This window comes from Hyla sarda, chromosome 4 (assembly GCF_029499605.1).
Source record: "Hyla sarda isolate aHylSar1 chromosome 4, aHylSar1.hap1, whole genome shotgun sequence".
NCBI classification, from domain to species: domain Eukaryota; kingdom Metazoa; phylum Chordata; class Amphibia; order Anura; family Hylidae; genus Hyla; species Hyla sarda.
In genome coordinates, this window is record NC_079192.1 from 161,049,773 (window position 1) to 161,062,160 (window position 12,388).

At 41.9% G+C, this 12,388-nt stretch overlaps 1 protein-coding gene across 9 annotated transcripts in view; it reads right to left on the reverse strand.

The window, feature by feature from the left end:
* Nucleotides 1–267: 267 nt before the first annotated feature.
* Nucleotides 268–12,388, reverse strand: part of BNIP2 (BCL2 interacting protein 2) — a 62,911-nt gene continuing 50,790 nt past the window's right edge. For 8 of the 9 annotated variants that reach the window (XM_056572545.1, XM_056572547.1, XM_056572550.1 and 5 more), the window contains 4 exons: nt 11,518–11,604; nt 11,299–11,397; nt 9,168–9,203; nt 268–521 (listed from right to left, as the gene is read on the reverse strand). In XM_056572545.1, the coding sequence (XP_056428520.1) occupies nt 470–521; nt 9,168–9,203; nt 11,299–11,397; nt 11,518–11,604 (274 nt within the window). In that variant the 3' untranslated portion in view covers nt 268–469. The remainder of the gene's footprint in view (nt 522–9,167; nt 9,204–11,298; nt 11,398–11,517; nt 11,605–12,388) is intronic. The other variant, XM_056572543.1, reaches the window with a different exon arrangement.

Sequence of the window (12,388 nt, forward strand, 5' to 3'; positions counted from 1 at the left end):
AAACCATTATAGCAAAAGTGCATCTAAACAACTCAAATACGCTCCTGACCAACAGCAATGCTTAACACTTACGCAGTGTTGGCTTACAACCAACTCCTACACGATGGTTATCAACGCTTTGTGCCATTTTCACAAAGGAAAGTATCTATTTGGCAAACGGTTTCTTCTTCCAATGTAACCACGAGGTGTGCGCACTTTCACTGTCACTATCACATACAATAACTATTCAAAGGTAGGGCACCATCAATGGGTAAACAGTCTATTGCAACGTGTCCAGTGCCTTTATATTTGTAACAGTATAAACATAAGGATCAGGATTTCCTTTCAAAGAAAACCCATAGTCACATCTGAAAAGGCACATTTCAGAACAGGAAAACTGTGACAACAGTATATTGCAAACAGAAGAAGTGGCCACTCTTCCCCAATCTTGATGGATGTTCTACAGCCTTATGGGACGTCGTCTACAATCTTATTGCTCATTGGTTTGGTCTTCCGTCTTCTTGTTAAGTTCTTTATCAACTCTAGAGTAAAAAAAAAAAAAAAAAGACAAATTATGTTTTGTTATTTGAAAAAAATGAAAATTATATTTAGAAGTCAAAGAAATGTTCAGCTCATACTACACTTTTATGGCATGCCAGCATTTAAGGGGTACTCCACCCCTAGATCAGATGTCTGATTGCTGGGATCCCACTGCTGAGAACCCCCACGATCTCGGCTGCTGCATCCGAGACATCCGATGCACGGAGCAAACCGCTTCGTGCCAGATGACTGGCAATGCGGGTTGGAGGCTCATGATGTCAAGGTCACGACCCCCTCAATGCAAGTCTATGGGAGGGGGCATGACGGACATCATGCCCCCTCCCATAGACTTGCATTGAGGGGGGGCATGGCTGTGACAGATGAGTGGGCGTGACCGTGACGTCACGAGCCTCCAGCGCTGCACTCAACGCTCTAGACGAATGCCGGGTGCAGCAGGGAGATCGCGGGGGTCCCCAGCGGCAAGACCCCCATGATCAGACATCTTATCCCCTATCCTTTGAATAGGGGATAAAATGTCTAGTACCCCTTTAAGGACCCCAACTGATCGCACTCACATAAACACGCCATAAAAGCCTGTATGTGGACCTTTGCTCTTTAGACATTAGAATTTTGAACAATTGCTTCTTAACATGTATTTTGGTAAGAATTGCAAACGCTTGATAGGAAACCTTCAAAGACAAAACAAGGTTTTCCATAAAAAAATGTAAGTGCAAAATCTGATCAAATGTAGCACAGTAACATGGCTTCAATACAAAGATGGCTATTGCTTACAGCTGTAGCAGGGACTGCAATTTAATACAGTACAGTAGGTTTTGACACATGGGACCATGCAAGTATTTTAACAGAAGCCTTTCTTCTGAGGTTCCATTCAGAGAGACAGTGCTTTGCCCACCAGGATAAACTAGTCTTATTGATGTGAGCTAAGTTTATGTGGATTAAACATGTGGATAGAAATAGCAACTATGCTTCCAGCTGTTTGCCTTTTCCTGCATTGCATACACTGCATTTGCCACTGTGCCAGTATTATTGAGGGGTAGAAGCTTATCATGCAAGTAGCTAAAAGCTTCTATGGAAACACTTTTTGTAATAACGGGCTAACCAGATATTTGTAAACCACAACTTTTTGCCATAAGACACCAAGAGAATTTCAAGCCAAATTTTGCATTATGATTCTCTTTTTACACTTTAAAAAGTACTTATCACTATTTTTATGACTAATATACATGCCAAAGTGTATCGATTTAATGCCCTAGCGCTGGTGCTGTGGATCTAAGCTGAGGTGCCAATACTACCGCTAAAAACTTAAATATGGGCCCTGTATACCATAACATAAACCAATAAAATTACTATAAAAGTCAGCGCTGTTTGAACTATAGGAGCAAAACTCCAGGATTAAAAAAATGATTTTCCAGGAGCCGTTACTACAAAGGATCGATATTGCACGATACTAAACTGAGGAAACTCCAGCACTTACAGCTTCATAAGATACATCTCATTATCAGGTATACACTAATCTTTTTAGATTTTTATAACTTATTTACATTACACTTTTAACCACTTAAGGACCTAGGGCGTATGGATACGCCTTGACGTCCTGATACTTAAGGACCCAGGGCGTATCCATACGCCCGTGGGAATTTCTATCAGCAGGCACCCCGCGCAACTGCCCAGGGGGGTCATCAGAACCCCCCCCCCCCCCCCTGTCGGCGATCGGCGCAAATCGCAAGTGAATTCACACTTGCGATTTGTGCCGATTACGGGTCTGTGGTGACCCGGTATATAAGGGGGATCGCGGATGTCTAAGACACCCAAGATCCCCCTGTAGGCATAGGAGTGAGGTGCCACCCATCCTATTCCTGCTATTGGTCTGCTATTGGTTGTCAGAAGTGACTACCAATAGCAGATCGGGAGCGGGGGGGGGGGTTAACTTTTGTTTTCCCCGTCCTGCCCACCCACAATAGGCGGGGCAGAACGGGGAAATGAAGGGGACCGAACGCCGACGTTCACTTACCGGTCCGGAGGCTGCGGCGACGGCGATGACGTGTGTCACAAGGGGACGGCTCCCTGGATCCTACGGAAGCCGGTAAGTTGATCTGGAGGGCTACAGTCTGAGACTGTGGTCTCTAAACTCTAGCCCTCCAGATGTTGCAAAACTACAACTCCCAGCATGCCCAGACAGCTGTTTGGGCATGCTGGAATATGTAGTTCTGCAACAGCTAGAGGGCTACAGTTTGAGACCACTATACAATGGTCTCTAAACTATATCCCTCCAGTTCTTGCAAAACTACAACTCCTAGCATGCCCACATAGCTGTCTGCTGTCTGTGCATGCTGGGGTTTGTAGTTTTGCAACATCTGGAGGTCCACAGTTTGGAGATCACTGTGCAGTGGTCTTTAATCTGTAGCCCTCCAGATGTTACAAAACTGCAAATCCCAGCATGTCCAGACAGCAAACAGCTTTCTCGGCATGCTGGGAGTTGTAGTTGTGTACCTCCAGCTGTTGCAGAACTACATCTACCAGCATGCCCTTTGGTGATCAGTACATGCTGGGAGTTGTAGTTTTGCAACAACTGGAGGCACACTGATTGGAAAATACTGAGTTAGGTAACAGAACCTAACTGAAGGTTTTCCAACCAGTGTGCCTCCAGCTGTCAGTAATGCTGGGAGTTGTAGTTTTGAAACAGCTGAAGGTTTCTCTCTCTCTCTTCCCCCCCCCCCATGTGAATGTACAGGGTACATTCACACAGGCAGGTTTACAGTAAATTTCCTGCTTCAAGTTTGGGCCGCGGCAAATTTTTCGCCGCAGCGCAAACTCCTAGTGGAAAACTCACCGTAACACGCCAGTGCGAACATACCCTAAAAACACTACACTAACACAAAATAAAGGGTAAAACACAAAAAAAAAACACTCCCTTACACTGTCTCCTCCCCCCCCCCCCAATAAAAATGAAAGACGTCTTGTACAGCAGTGTTTCCAAAACGGAGCCTCCAGCTGTTGCAAAACAACTCCTGCCAGCATTTCCGGACAGCCACTGACTGTCCAGGCATGCTGGGAGTTTAGCAACAGCTGGAGGCACCCTGTTTGGGAATCACTGGCATAGAATACCCCTATGTCCACCCCTATGCAAATCCCTAATTTAATCCTCAAATGCGCATGGCGCTCTGTCACTTCGGAGCCCTGTCGTATTTCAAGGAAACAGTTTAGGGTCACATATGGGGTATTTCCGTACTCGGGAGAAATTGCACTACAAATTTAGGGGGCTTTTTCTCCTTTTACCCCTTGTGAAAAGGAAAAGTTGAGGCTACACCAGCCTGTTTGTGTAAAAAAAATTAAAAAAATTACACTAAGATGCTGGTGTTGCCCCATACTTTTTATTTTCACAAGCGGCAAAAGGAAAAAAAGACCCCCAAAATTTGTAACGCAATTTCTCCTGAGTACGGAAATACCCCATATGTGGGCATAAAATGCTCTGCGGACGCACAACAAGACTCAGGAGTGAGAGCGCACCATGTACATTTGAGGCCTAAATTGGTGATTTGCACAGGGGGGGGGGAGGGGCGATTTTACAGTGGTTCTGCCATTAAGGCAAAAAAATAAATACCCACATGTGACCCCATTTTGGAAACTACACCCCTCACGGAACATAACAAGGGGTAAAGTGAGCCTTAACACCCCACAGGTGTTTGACAAATTTTCATTAAAGTTGGATGGGAAAATGAGAAAAAAAAAATTTCACTAAAATGCTGGTGTTACCCTAAATTTTTCATTTTCACAAGGGAAAATAGGAAAAAAAAGCCCCCCAAAATTTGTAACCCCATCTCTTCTGAGTAAGAACATACCCCATATGTGGATGTAAAGTGCTCTGCTGACGCACTACAATGCTCAGAAGAGAAGGAGCGCCATTGGGATTTTGAAGAGAAAATTTGCCCGGAATTGAAGGCCACGTGTGTTTACAAAGCCCCCATAGTGCCAGAACAATGGACCCCCCCACATGTGACCCCATTTTGGAAACTACACCCCTCATGTAATGTAATAAGGGGTACAGTGAGAATTTATGCCTCACAGGTGTCTGACAGATTTTTGGAACAGTGGTCCGTGAAAATGAAAAATAAAATTTTTCATTTGCACAGCCCACTGTTCCAAAGATCTGTCAAACGCAGTGGGGTGTAAATACTCACTGCACCCCTTATTAAATTCTGTGAGGGGTGTAGTTTCAAAAATGCGGTCACATGTGGGGGGTCCACTGTTCTGGCACCACGGGGGGCTTTGTAAATGCACATGGCCCCTGACTACCATTCCAAACGAATTCTCTTTCCAAAAGCTCAATGGCGCTCCTCTTCTGAGCATTGTAGTTCGCCAGCAGAGCACTTGACATCCACACATGGGGTATTTCCATACTCAGAAGAAATGGGGTTACAAATTTTGGGGGTAATTTTCTCCAATTACCCCTTGTAAAAATGTAAAATTTAGTGAAAAAACAGCATTTTAGTAAAAAAAATGTTTTCTTCATTTACACATCCAACTTTAACAAAAAGTCGTCAAACACCTGTGGGTAGTTAAGGCTCACTGTACCCCTTGTTACGTTCCTTAAGGGGTGTAGTTTCCAAAATAGTATGCCATGTGGGTATTTTTTGCTGTTCTGGCACCACAGGGGCTTCCTAAATGTGACATGCCCCCAAAAAACCATTTTAGCAAAATTTGCTTTCAAAAAGCCAAATGTGACTCCTTCTCTTCTGAGCATTGTAGTTCGCCAGCAGAGCATTTTACGTCCCAATATGGGGTATTTCCATACTCAGAAGAGATGGGGTTAAAATTTTTGGGGGGCATTTTCTCCCATTACCCTTTGTAAAAATGGTAAATTTGGGGGGGGAAAAATGCACTTTAGTGAAAATTTGTTTTTTTCCCATTTACACATCCGATTTTAACGAAAAGTCATCAAACACCTGTGGGGTGTTAAGGCTCACTGGACCCCTTGTTACGTGCCTTGAGGAGTGTAGTTTCCAAAATGGTATGCCATGTGGGGTTTTCTGCTGTTCTGGCACCATAGGGGCTTCCTAAATGTGACATGCCCCCCCAAAAACCATTTCAGAAAAACTCACTCTCCAAAATCCCATTGTCGCTCCTTCCCTTCTGAGCCCTCTACTGCGCCCGCCGAACACTTGACATACCATATGAGGCATTTCCTTACTCGAGAGAAATTGGGTTACAAATTTTGGGGGGCTTTTTCTCCTATTACCACTTGTAAAAATTCAAAAACTGGGTCTACAAGAACATGCGAGTGTAAAAAATGAAGATTTTGAATTTTCTCTTTCACTTTGCTGCTATTCCTGTGAAACACCTAAAGGGTTAAAGGGGTACTCCGCCCCTAGACATCTTATCCCCTATCCAAAGGATAGGGGATAAGAGGTCAGATTGCCGCGGTCCCGCTGCTGGTGAGCCCCGGGAGACCCGCTGCGGCACTGCGCTATCATTACAGCACAGAGCGAGTTCGCTCTGCACGTAATGACTGGCAATACAGGGGCCGGAGCATCGTTATGTCACGGCTCCGCCCCTCGTAATGTCACGGCCCGCCCCTTTCAATACAAGTCTATGGGAGGGGGCGTGGCGGTCATCACGCCCCCTGCCATAGACTTGCATTAAGGGGACGGGCCGGGATGTCACGAGGGGCGGAGCCATGACGTCACGCTGCTCCGTCCCCTGTATCGCCCGTCATTACGCAAAGAGTGAACTCGCTCTGTGCTGTAATAATAGCGGGCTGCTGCAGCGGCAATCCCGGGGGCCCCAGCAGCGGGACCGCGGCAATCTGACATGTTATCCTCTATCCTTTGGATAGGGGATAAGATGTCTAGGGGCGGAGTACCCCTTTAACACACTTACTGAATGTCATTTTGGATACTTTGAGGGGTGCAGTTTTTATAATTGGGTAATTTGTGGGGTATTTCTAATATGAAGGCCCTTCAAATCCACTTCAAATCTGAACTGGTCCCTGAAAAATTCCGATTTTGAAAATTTTGTGAAAAATTGGAAAATTGCTGCTGAACTTTGAAGCCCTCTGATGTCTTCCAAAAGTAAAAACATGTCAATTTTATGCTGCAAACATAAAGCAGACATATTGTATATGTGAATCAATGTATAATTTATTTGGAATATCCATTTTTCTTTTAAGCAGAGAGTTCAAAGTTAAAAAAATGCAAAATTTTTGATTTTTTCATCAAATTTTGGAATTTTTCACCAAGAAATGATACAAGTATCGACAAAATTTTACCACTAACAAAGTAGAATATGTCACAAAAAACAATCTCGGAATCAGAATGAAAGGTAAAAGCATCCCAGAGTTATTAATGCTTGAAGTGACAATGGTCAGATGTTCAAAAAATGCCCAGGTCCTTAAGGTATATTTGGGCTGGGTCCTTAAGGGGTTAAGTCCAATACAGCACTGATTTTTATTGTAATTTTATTAATATACATGCCAGTTTACACTCATAAACTTACTATATTGAAACTCAGGAAATCCAGTTTTGGAGATGCTTTCTCAGATGCCTCCACATATGGAAGCTTACAGAATACATTTCTGTTACTGCCACTAGGAGGTGCACACTGTAAACAAATGGGGGGACATTTATCAAGGTATTTAGAGCCTTTTCTTTTTGCTTACTCCAGGGGCATAAGAAGTCGCACGTGCACCTAAGCATTTTTTGTGTGACTTTTGTGGGTAAGTAAAAAGTTACAAACAGCCTTACCTAAGCAAATTTCAGTTTTCACTTTGCAGTGGTCCCAAATTTAACCCCTTAACGACGAAGGACGTATATTTACGTTCTTCGCCAGCTCCCGCGATATGCCGTGGGGTCACGTCATATCGGGTCGGTCCCGGTGGCTATCAACGGCTGGGACCCGAGGCTAATACAGGACATCACCGATCGCGGTGATGCCCTGTATTAACCCTTCAGACACGGCGATCAAAGCTGACCGCCGCGTTTGAAGTGAAAGTATCCCGGCTGCTCAGTCGGGCTGTTCGGGACAGCCGTGGTGAAATTGCGGCATCCCAAACAGCTTACAGGACACTGGGAGGGCCCTTATCTGCCTCCTCTGTGTCCGATCGGTGAATGACTGCTCCGTGCCTGAGATCCAGGCAGGAGCAGTCAAGCGCCGATAACCCCGATCACAGGCGTGTTAATACATGCCAGTGATCTGTGTAAGAGATCAGTGTGTGCAGTGTTATAGGTCCCTATGGGATCTATAACACTGCAAAAAAAAAGTTTAAAAAAAAGTGTTACTAAAGGTCATTTAACCCCTTCCCTGATAAAAGTTTGAATCACCCCCCTTTTCCCATAAAAAAAAAATAAAACAGTGTAAATAAAAATGAACATATATGGTATCGCCGCGTGCGTAAATGTCCGAACTATAAAAATATATTGTTAATTAAACCGCACGGTCAATGGCGTACACGTAAAAAACCCCTTAAGGGTTAAAATGTGCGAAAGACACACGTAGGCAAAAAAAAATAAGATAAATAAATAAATCACAAACACATAACAAAAAGTCGCAAGTCTGCTCCAGGTCTCACCTGGAGTACAGAACTCCTGTATGTGAGCAAATTTAAAAAGTCGCAAAAACATCTCAGCTGTGACTTTTTTGTTTTACTCATGCGCTCCAAATTTATCAACCCCGTGACAGTATGATAAATATGTAGCACATAAGCAAAGCTAAAGCAAAAAACGCCTTCAGAAGCTTACCAAAGACAATGATAAATGTCCCCATGATGTTCTATGGACCTGTATTTACTGTGCTCCCCCTAGTAGCAATGGTGTTCTGCAGAAATTATTGTGTGTTGATAAAAGGCAAAATTAAGTATTACCGTACATAGAAATGTAAGTAAACAAATATAATTTTTTTTATTAAAATTAAAATTATTTGAAAAGGACTTAAAATCTGCAATATAATATATATATATATATATATATATATATATATATATATACATATATATATATATATATATAAACTTGAATCAAAGCCTTTCAATTAAATGATGTAGAAATAGTCCATTAATATAATGTATTCATGCAAGTTGTGGAAATTTGGAAACTGTATTTTTAATAGCAGGCAGGAGAAAATGATGCAGATCAGCAAGTGCACGTCACTGCCTATCAGGTGCATGAAAGCTGAGGAAAAGTGAAGAGGAGGGATCAGGAACATTCTCCATTGTGATATATTGGTTAGCCTGAACACTTGAGCACAGCAAATACAAACATTGCACTGGTGTAGAAGAAAACAGTTCTATAAACAAGCAATAACAGGACAGCAAAGAACAGGCCATGCAGTATATACGTCTCTATTAATGGACTGCACACTAAAATAGCTTTTCCTAAAAACTGCTTTCGATTCCTCTCCATCAATCTAAAAACTGGGCTATTGCTATTCAGGACTATTCGTGAACAGAACTACAGACACTGATTTATTAACACTGACCAATGTATAGACATTACAGTGTTCTATAATGTATATGGTGCATGTTTGTATTTACTAATGCTATACTGTATTCTTCAAGCCAACCAAGAAGGAAGGGGTTAGTCTGTGCAGAGCAAATGGACTTGTCTTGGTGCAACCCACAGAAGGTGTGCAGATACCTTTTGTGATTCTTTTTACTTTTTGCGTCGTCAAACCTTAGTAGGAAAGAGTCGGAGTTCAGTAAACAGAAACAACTGCTAGACAACATATATGACTGATCAGACTGTAGATTAGCATCACACAAAAGGAAATCAACACAATAATCCATACAATAAAACAAGTTGAAATAAGATCTTGTATACATTTCACTTACTTCCTAGAGGGCTCAACTGCATTTTTACAGTTTTTTTAAATTAACATAGTGCAAAGAAGTGCTGGCAGCACAAAATCAGAGCGTGAGGGGGTTCTGTAGGTCACTATGTAGTGCAATGCATTTACAATGTGACCCATATGCTTCTACATGGTAGACACATGCTCTGTTAGGTCACATAGATGTGTGGGAAAAGCACTGACTGTACAGCGTAATCGTCTAATGCTGACCATTTATGTACTCTTCACATATGTATATGCATTAAAGGGGTTATCCAGGAAAAAAACCTTTTTTTATACATCAACTGGCTCCAGAAAGTTAAACAGATTTGTAAATTACTTCTATTAAAAAATCTTAATCCTTTCAGTACTTATTAGCTGCTGAAGTTAAGGTTGTTCTTTTCTGTCTAAGTCCTCTCTGATGACACCTGTCTCAGGAAACGCCCAGTTTAGAAGCAAATCCCCAAAACAAACTTCTTCTAAACTGGGCGTTTCTCGAGACAGGTGTCATCAGAGAGCACTTAGACAGAAAAGAACAACTTTAACTTCAGAAGCTCATAAGTACTGAAAGGATTAAGATTTTTTAATAGAAGTTTACAAATCTGTTTAACTCTCTGGAGCCAGTTGATATATATATAAAAAAAAAAGTTTTTTTCCTGGATAACCCCTTTAAGTGTATAGTCCAGTGCAGATCTCAAAATGTTGCAAAACGGCAATCAGAAAGTGTAGTAATGACAGTACATATAGCGCAACTATTACTGTATTAAAGGGGTACTCCGGTGGAAAACTTTTTTTTTTTTTTTTTATGAACTGGTGCCAGAAAGTTAAACAGATTTGTAAATTACTTCTATTAAAAAATCTTAATCCTTTTTGTACTTTTTAGCAGCTGTATGCTACAGAGGAAATTCTTCACTTTTTGAATTTCTTTTTTGTCTTGTCCACAGTGCTCTCTGCTGACACCTCAGTCCGTGTCAGGAACTGGCCAGAGTAGCATAGGTTTGCTATGGGGATTTTCTCCTGCTCTGGACAGTTCCTGATACGGGCATCAGGTGTCAGCAGAGAGCACTGTGGACAACAAAAAAAATAAATAAATAAAAATAAAGATTTTCCTCTGTAGCAAACAGCTGCTAAAAAGTATTGAAAGGATTAAGATTTTTTAATAGAAGTCATTTACAAATCTGTTTAACTTTCTGGCACCAGTTCATTTAAAAAAAACAAAAAAAAAAAAAAAACAAACACGTTTTCCACTGGAGTACCCCTTTAAGGTTTAAAACAGAAAGGAGAGGCGCTCCATGGTGCAGGATGGCTACAAAGTATGGGCAAAGGCGGGAGGAGATAAGCAGCTTACTGGAGCAGCTTGTGTACCCGCATACACAACAATGGTAAGTGTGTGGATGAAGGAAAATGTTCAGCCTGACTGCAGCCTTCCTATGTAGACATAAGGAACAGCAAGCGACTTCAGTGTAAAACAGGAATCAACGGCGCTGTGCAGGACTTCAATCACGCTTGCGCAGTGAAACGCGTTGCATGGTTCTCTAGTAAAGATTTTACACGCTACCTGGTGTCTCCCGTGATTGAAGTCCTGCACAGCGCCGTTGATTCCTCTTTTACACTGAAGTCGCTTGCTGTTCTGTATTTATGGTTTGCTTTTTTTTGGGGGGGGGGGGGGGGGGGGGTGTAGGGTGGTGGTTACTACTTTCAAGTGATGTAGATATTAAAAAATGTGAGAGCTCAAATACACACATCATTAAGAACATTTTGACAGTAAATACAGTTTTCAACCACAGTGGTCCTCAACCTGCGGCACATTACAATTTCCAATGCCCTGAAAGGACGCGGTATGCTACAAGTTATATTTTTCATCTGGCTACACAGCCTCAGGTTGCGGAACACTGCCAAGTCCAAATTGTAATATGAAAAAATAATAATAATATTACATACTCTTTTATGCACTCCGGTATGACGACATACTCCATAGGAATAAGCTCCGCTAATTCTACCAGGCTAAAGACATACTTAATCTTCTGACTGAATTTTGAGCTGGAGAATGGAAAAACATGAATAGAAAGTGAACACACAAGAATGAATAATTGACTATTGTTTAGGAAAGGCAGAACAAGCAGCTTACAAACTGCTGAAACAAATCATATGTATTATTACCTAATGAAGGGCTTTGTGATAGCTAGCAATGTCCTGATAAACCAGGAAGGATGGACTATAATGAGAGACTTCAGATTTTTCCGTAACCTTAAAAAGAAACATCACATTATGTTAAAGCAAAATAAAAAATAGACAATTAATGAATTTCAAAGTCCTTATTCCCCAAAGGAAAATGCCCATGTATATGTTATTGAAAGTTATAGAATGAGTTTTCCTTGTCTATCAACGTAGAATGGGTTCCATACAGTGGAACAAAATACTTCTACATCTTTTGTACCAACCCCTGAACCCTGTCGCTCTACTTATGTGGGGGGGGGGGGGGGTGGCATCGCATACATTCAACCAACTCTTCATACAACCTCATCCTCAGTTGTGCTGATAAAGCAGAATAAAACTTCAATTTTAGCGATCAGAAGGATTCCCAGCAGTGCCCCTAGTAGCCTCATCATTTATCACTTTTGCTATGGACAGTTAAGGGCCCATTCTCACTAAGAAATGTCCACCCGGAAAGATTCAGCGTGGAGCAGGGGCCGTCAAAATTATCATACCTGTATGTTCATTCTTTCGGCAGAGCTTGGAATCTGGAATTTTACCAAGGAAAAATTCTGATGCAGAAATTCTGCAGTGTGCACAGTGCAGCAGAATCCCATTAAAAATAATAGGAGGCTGCATACATGGAATTTTCACGCAGAATGTTCGAGAGGAATTCTGCTTAGAAATTCCGTATTATGAATGGACCTCTACTGCAAATTCCTTGTAGGATTACACTGCATGCCATGGGACAATTGTTTAGTCACCTTTCCCCCCTGAAGGAAAGAATACTGAAGATGACTAGGACACTGCAAAATGTAATATATAAAGTTTAACACTT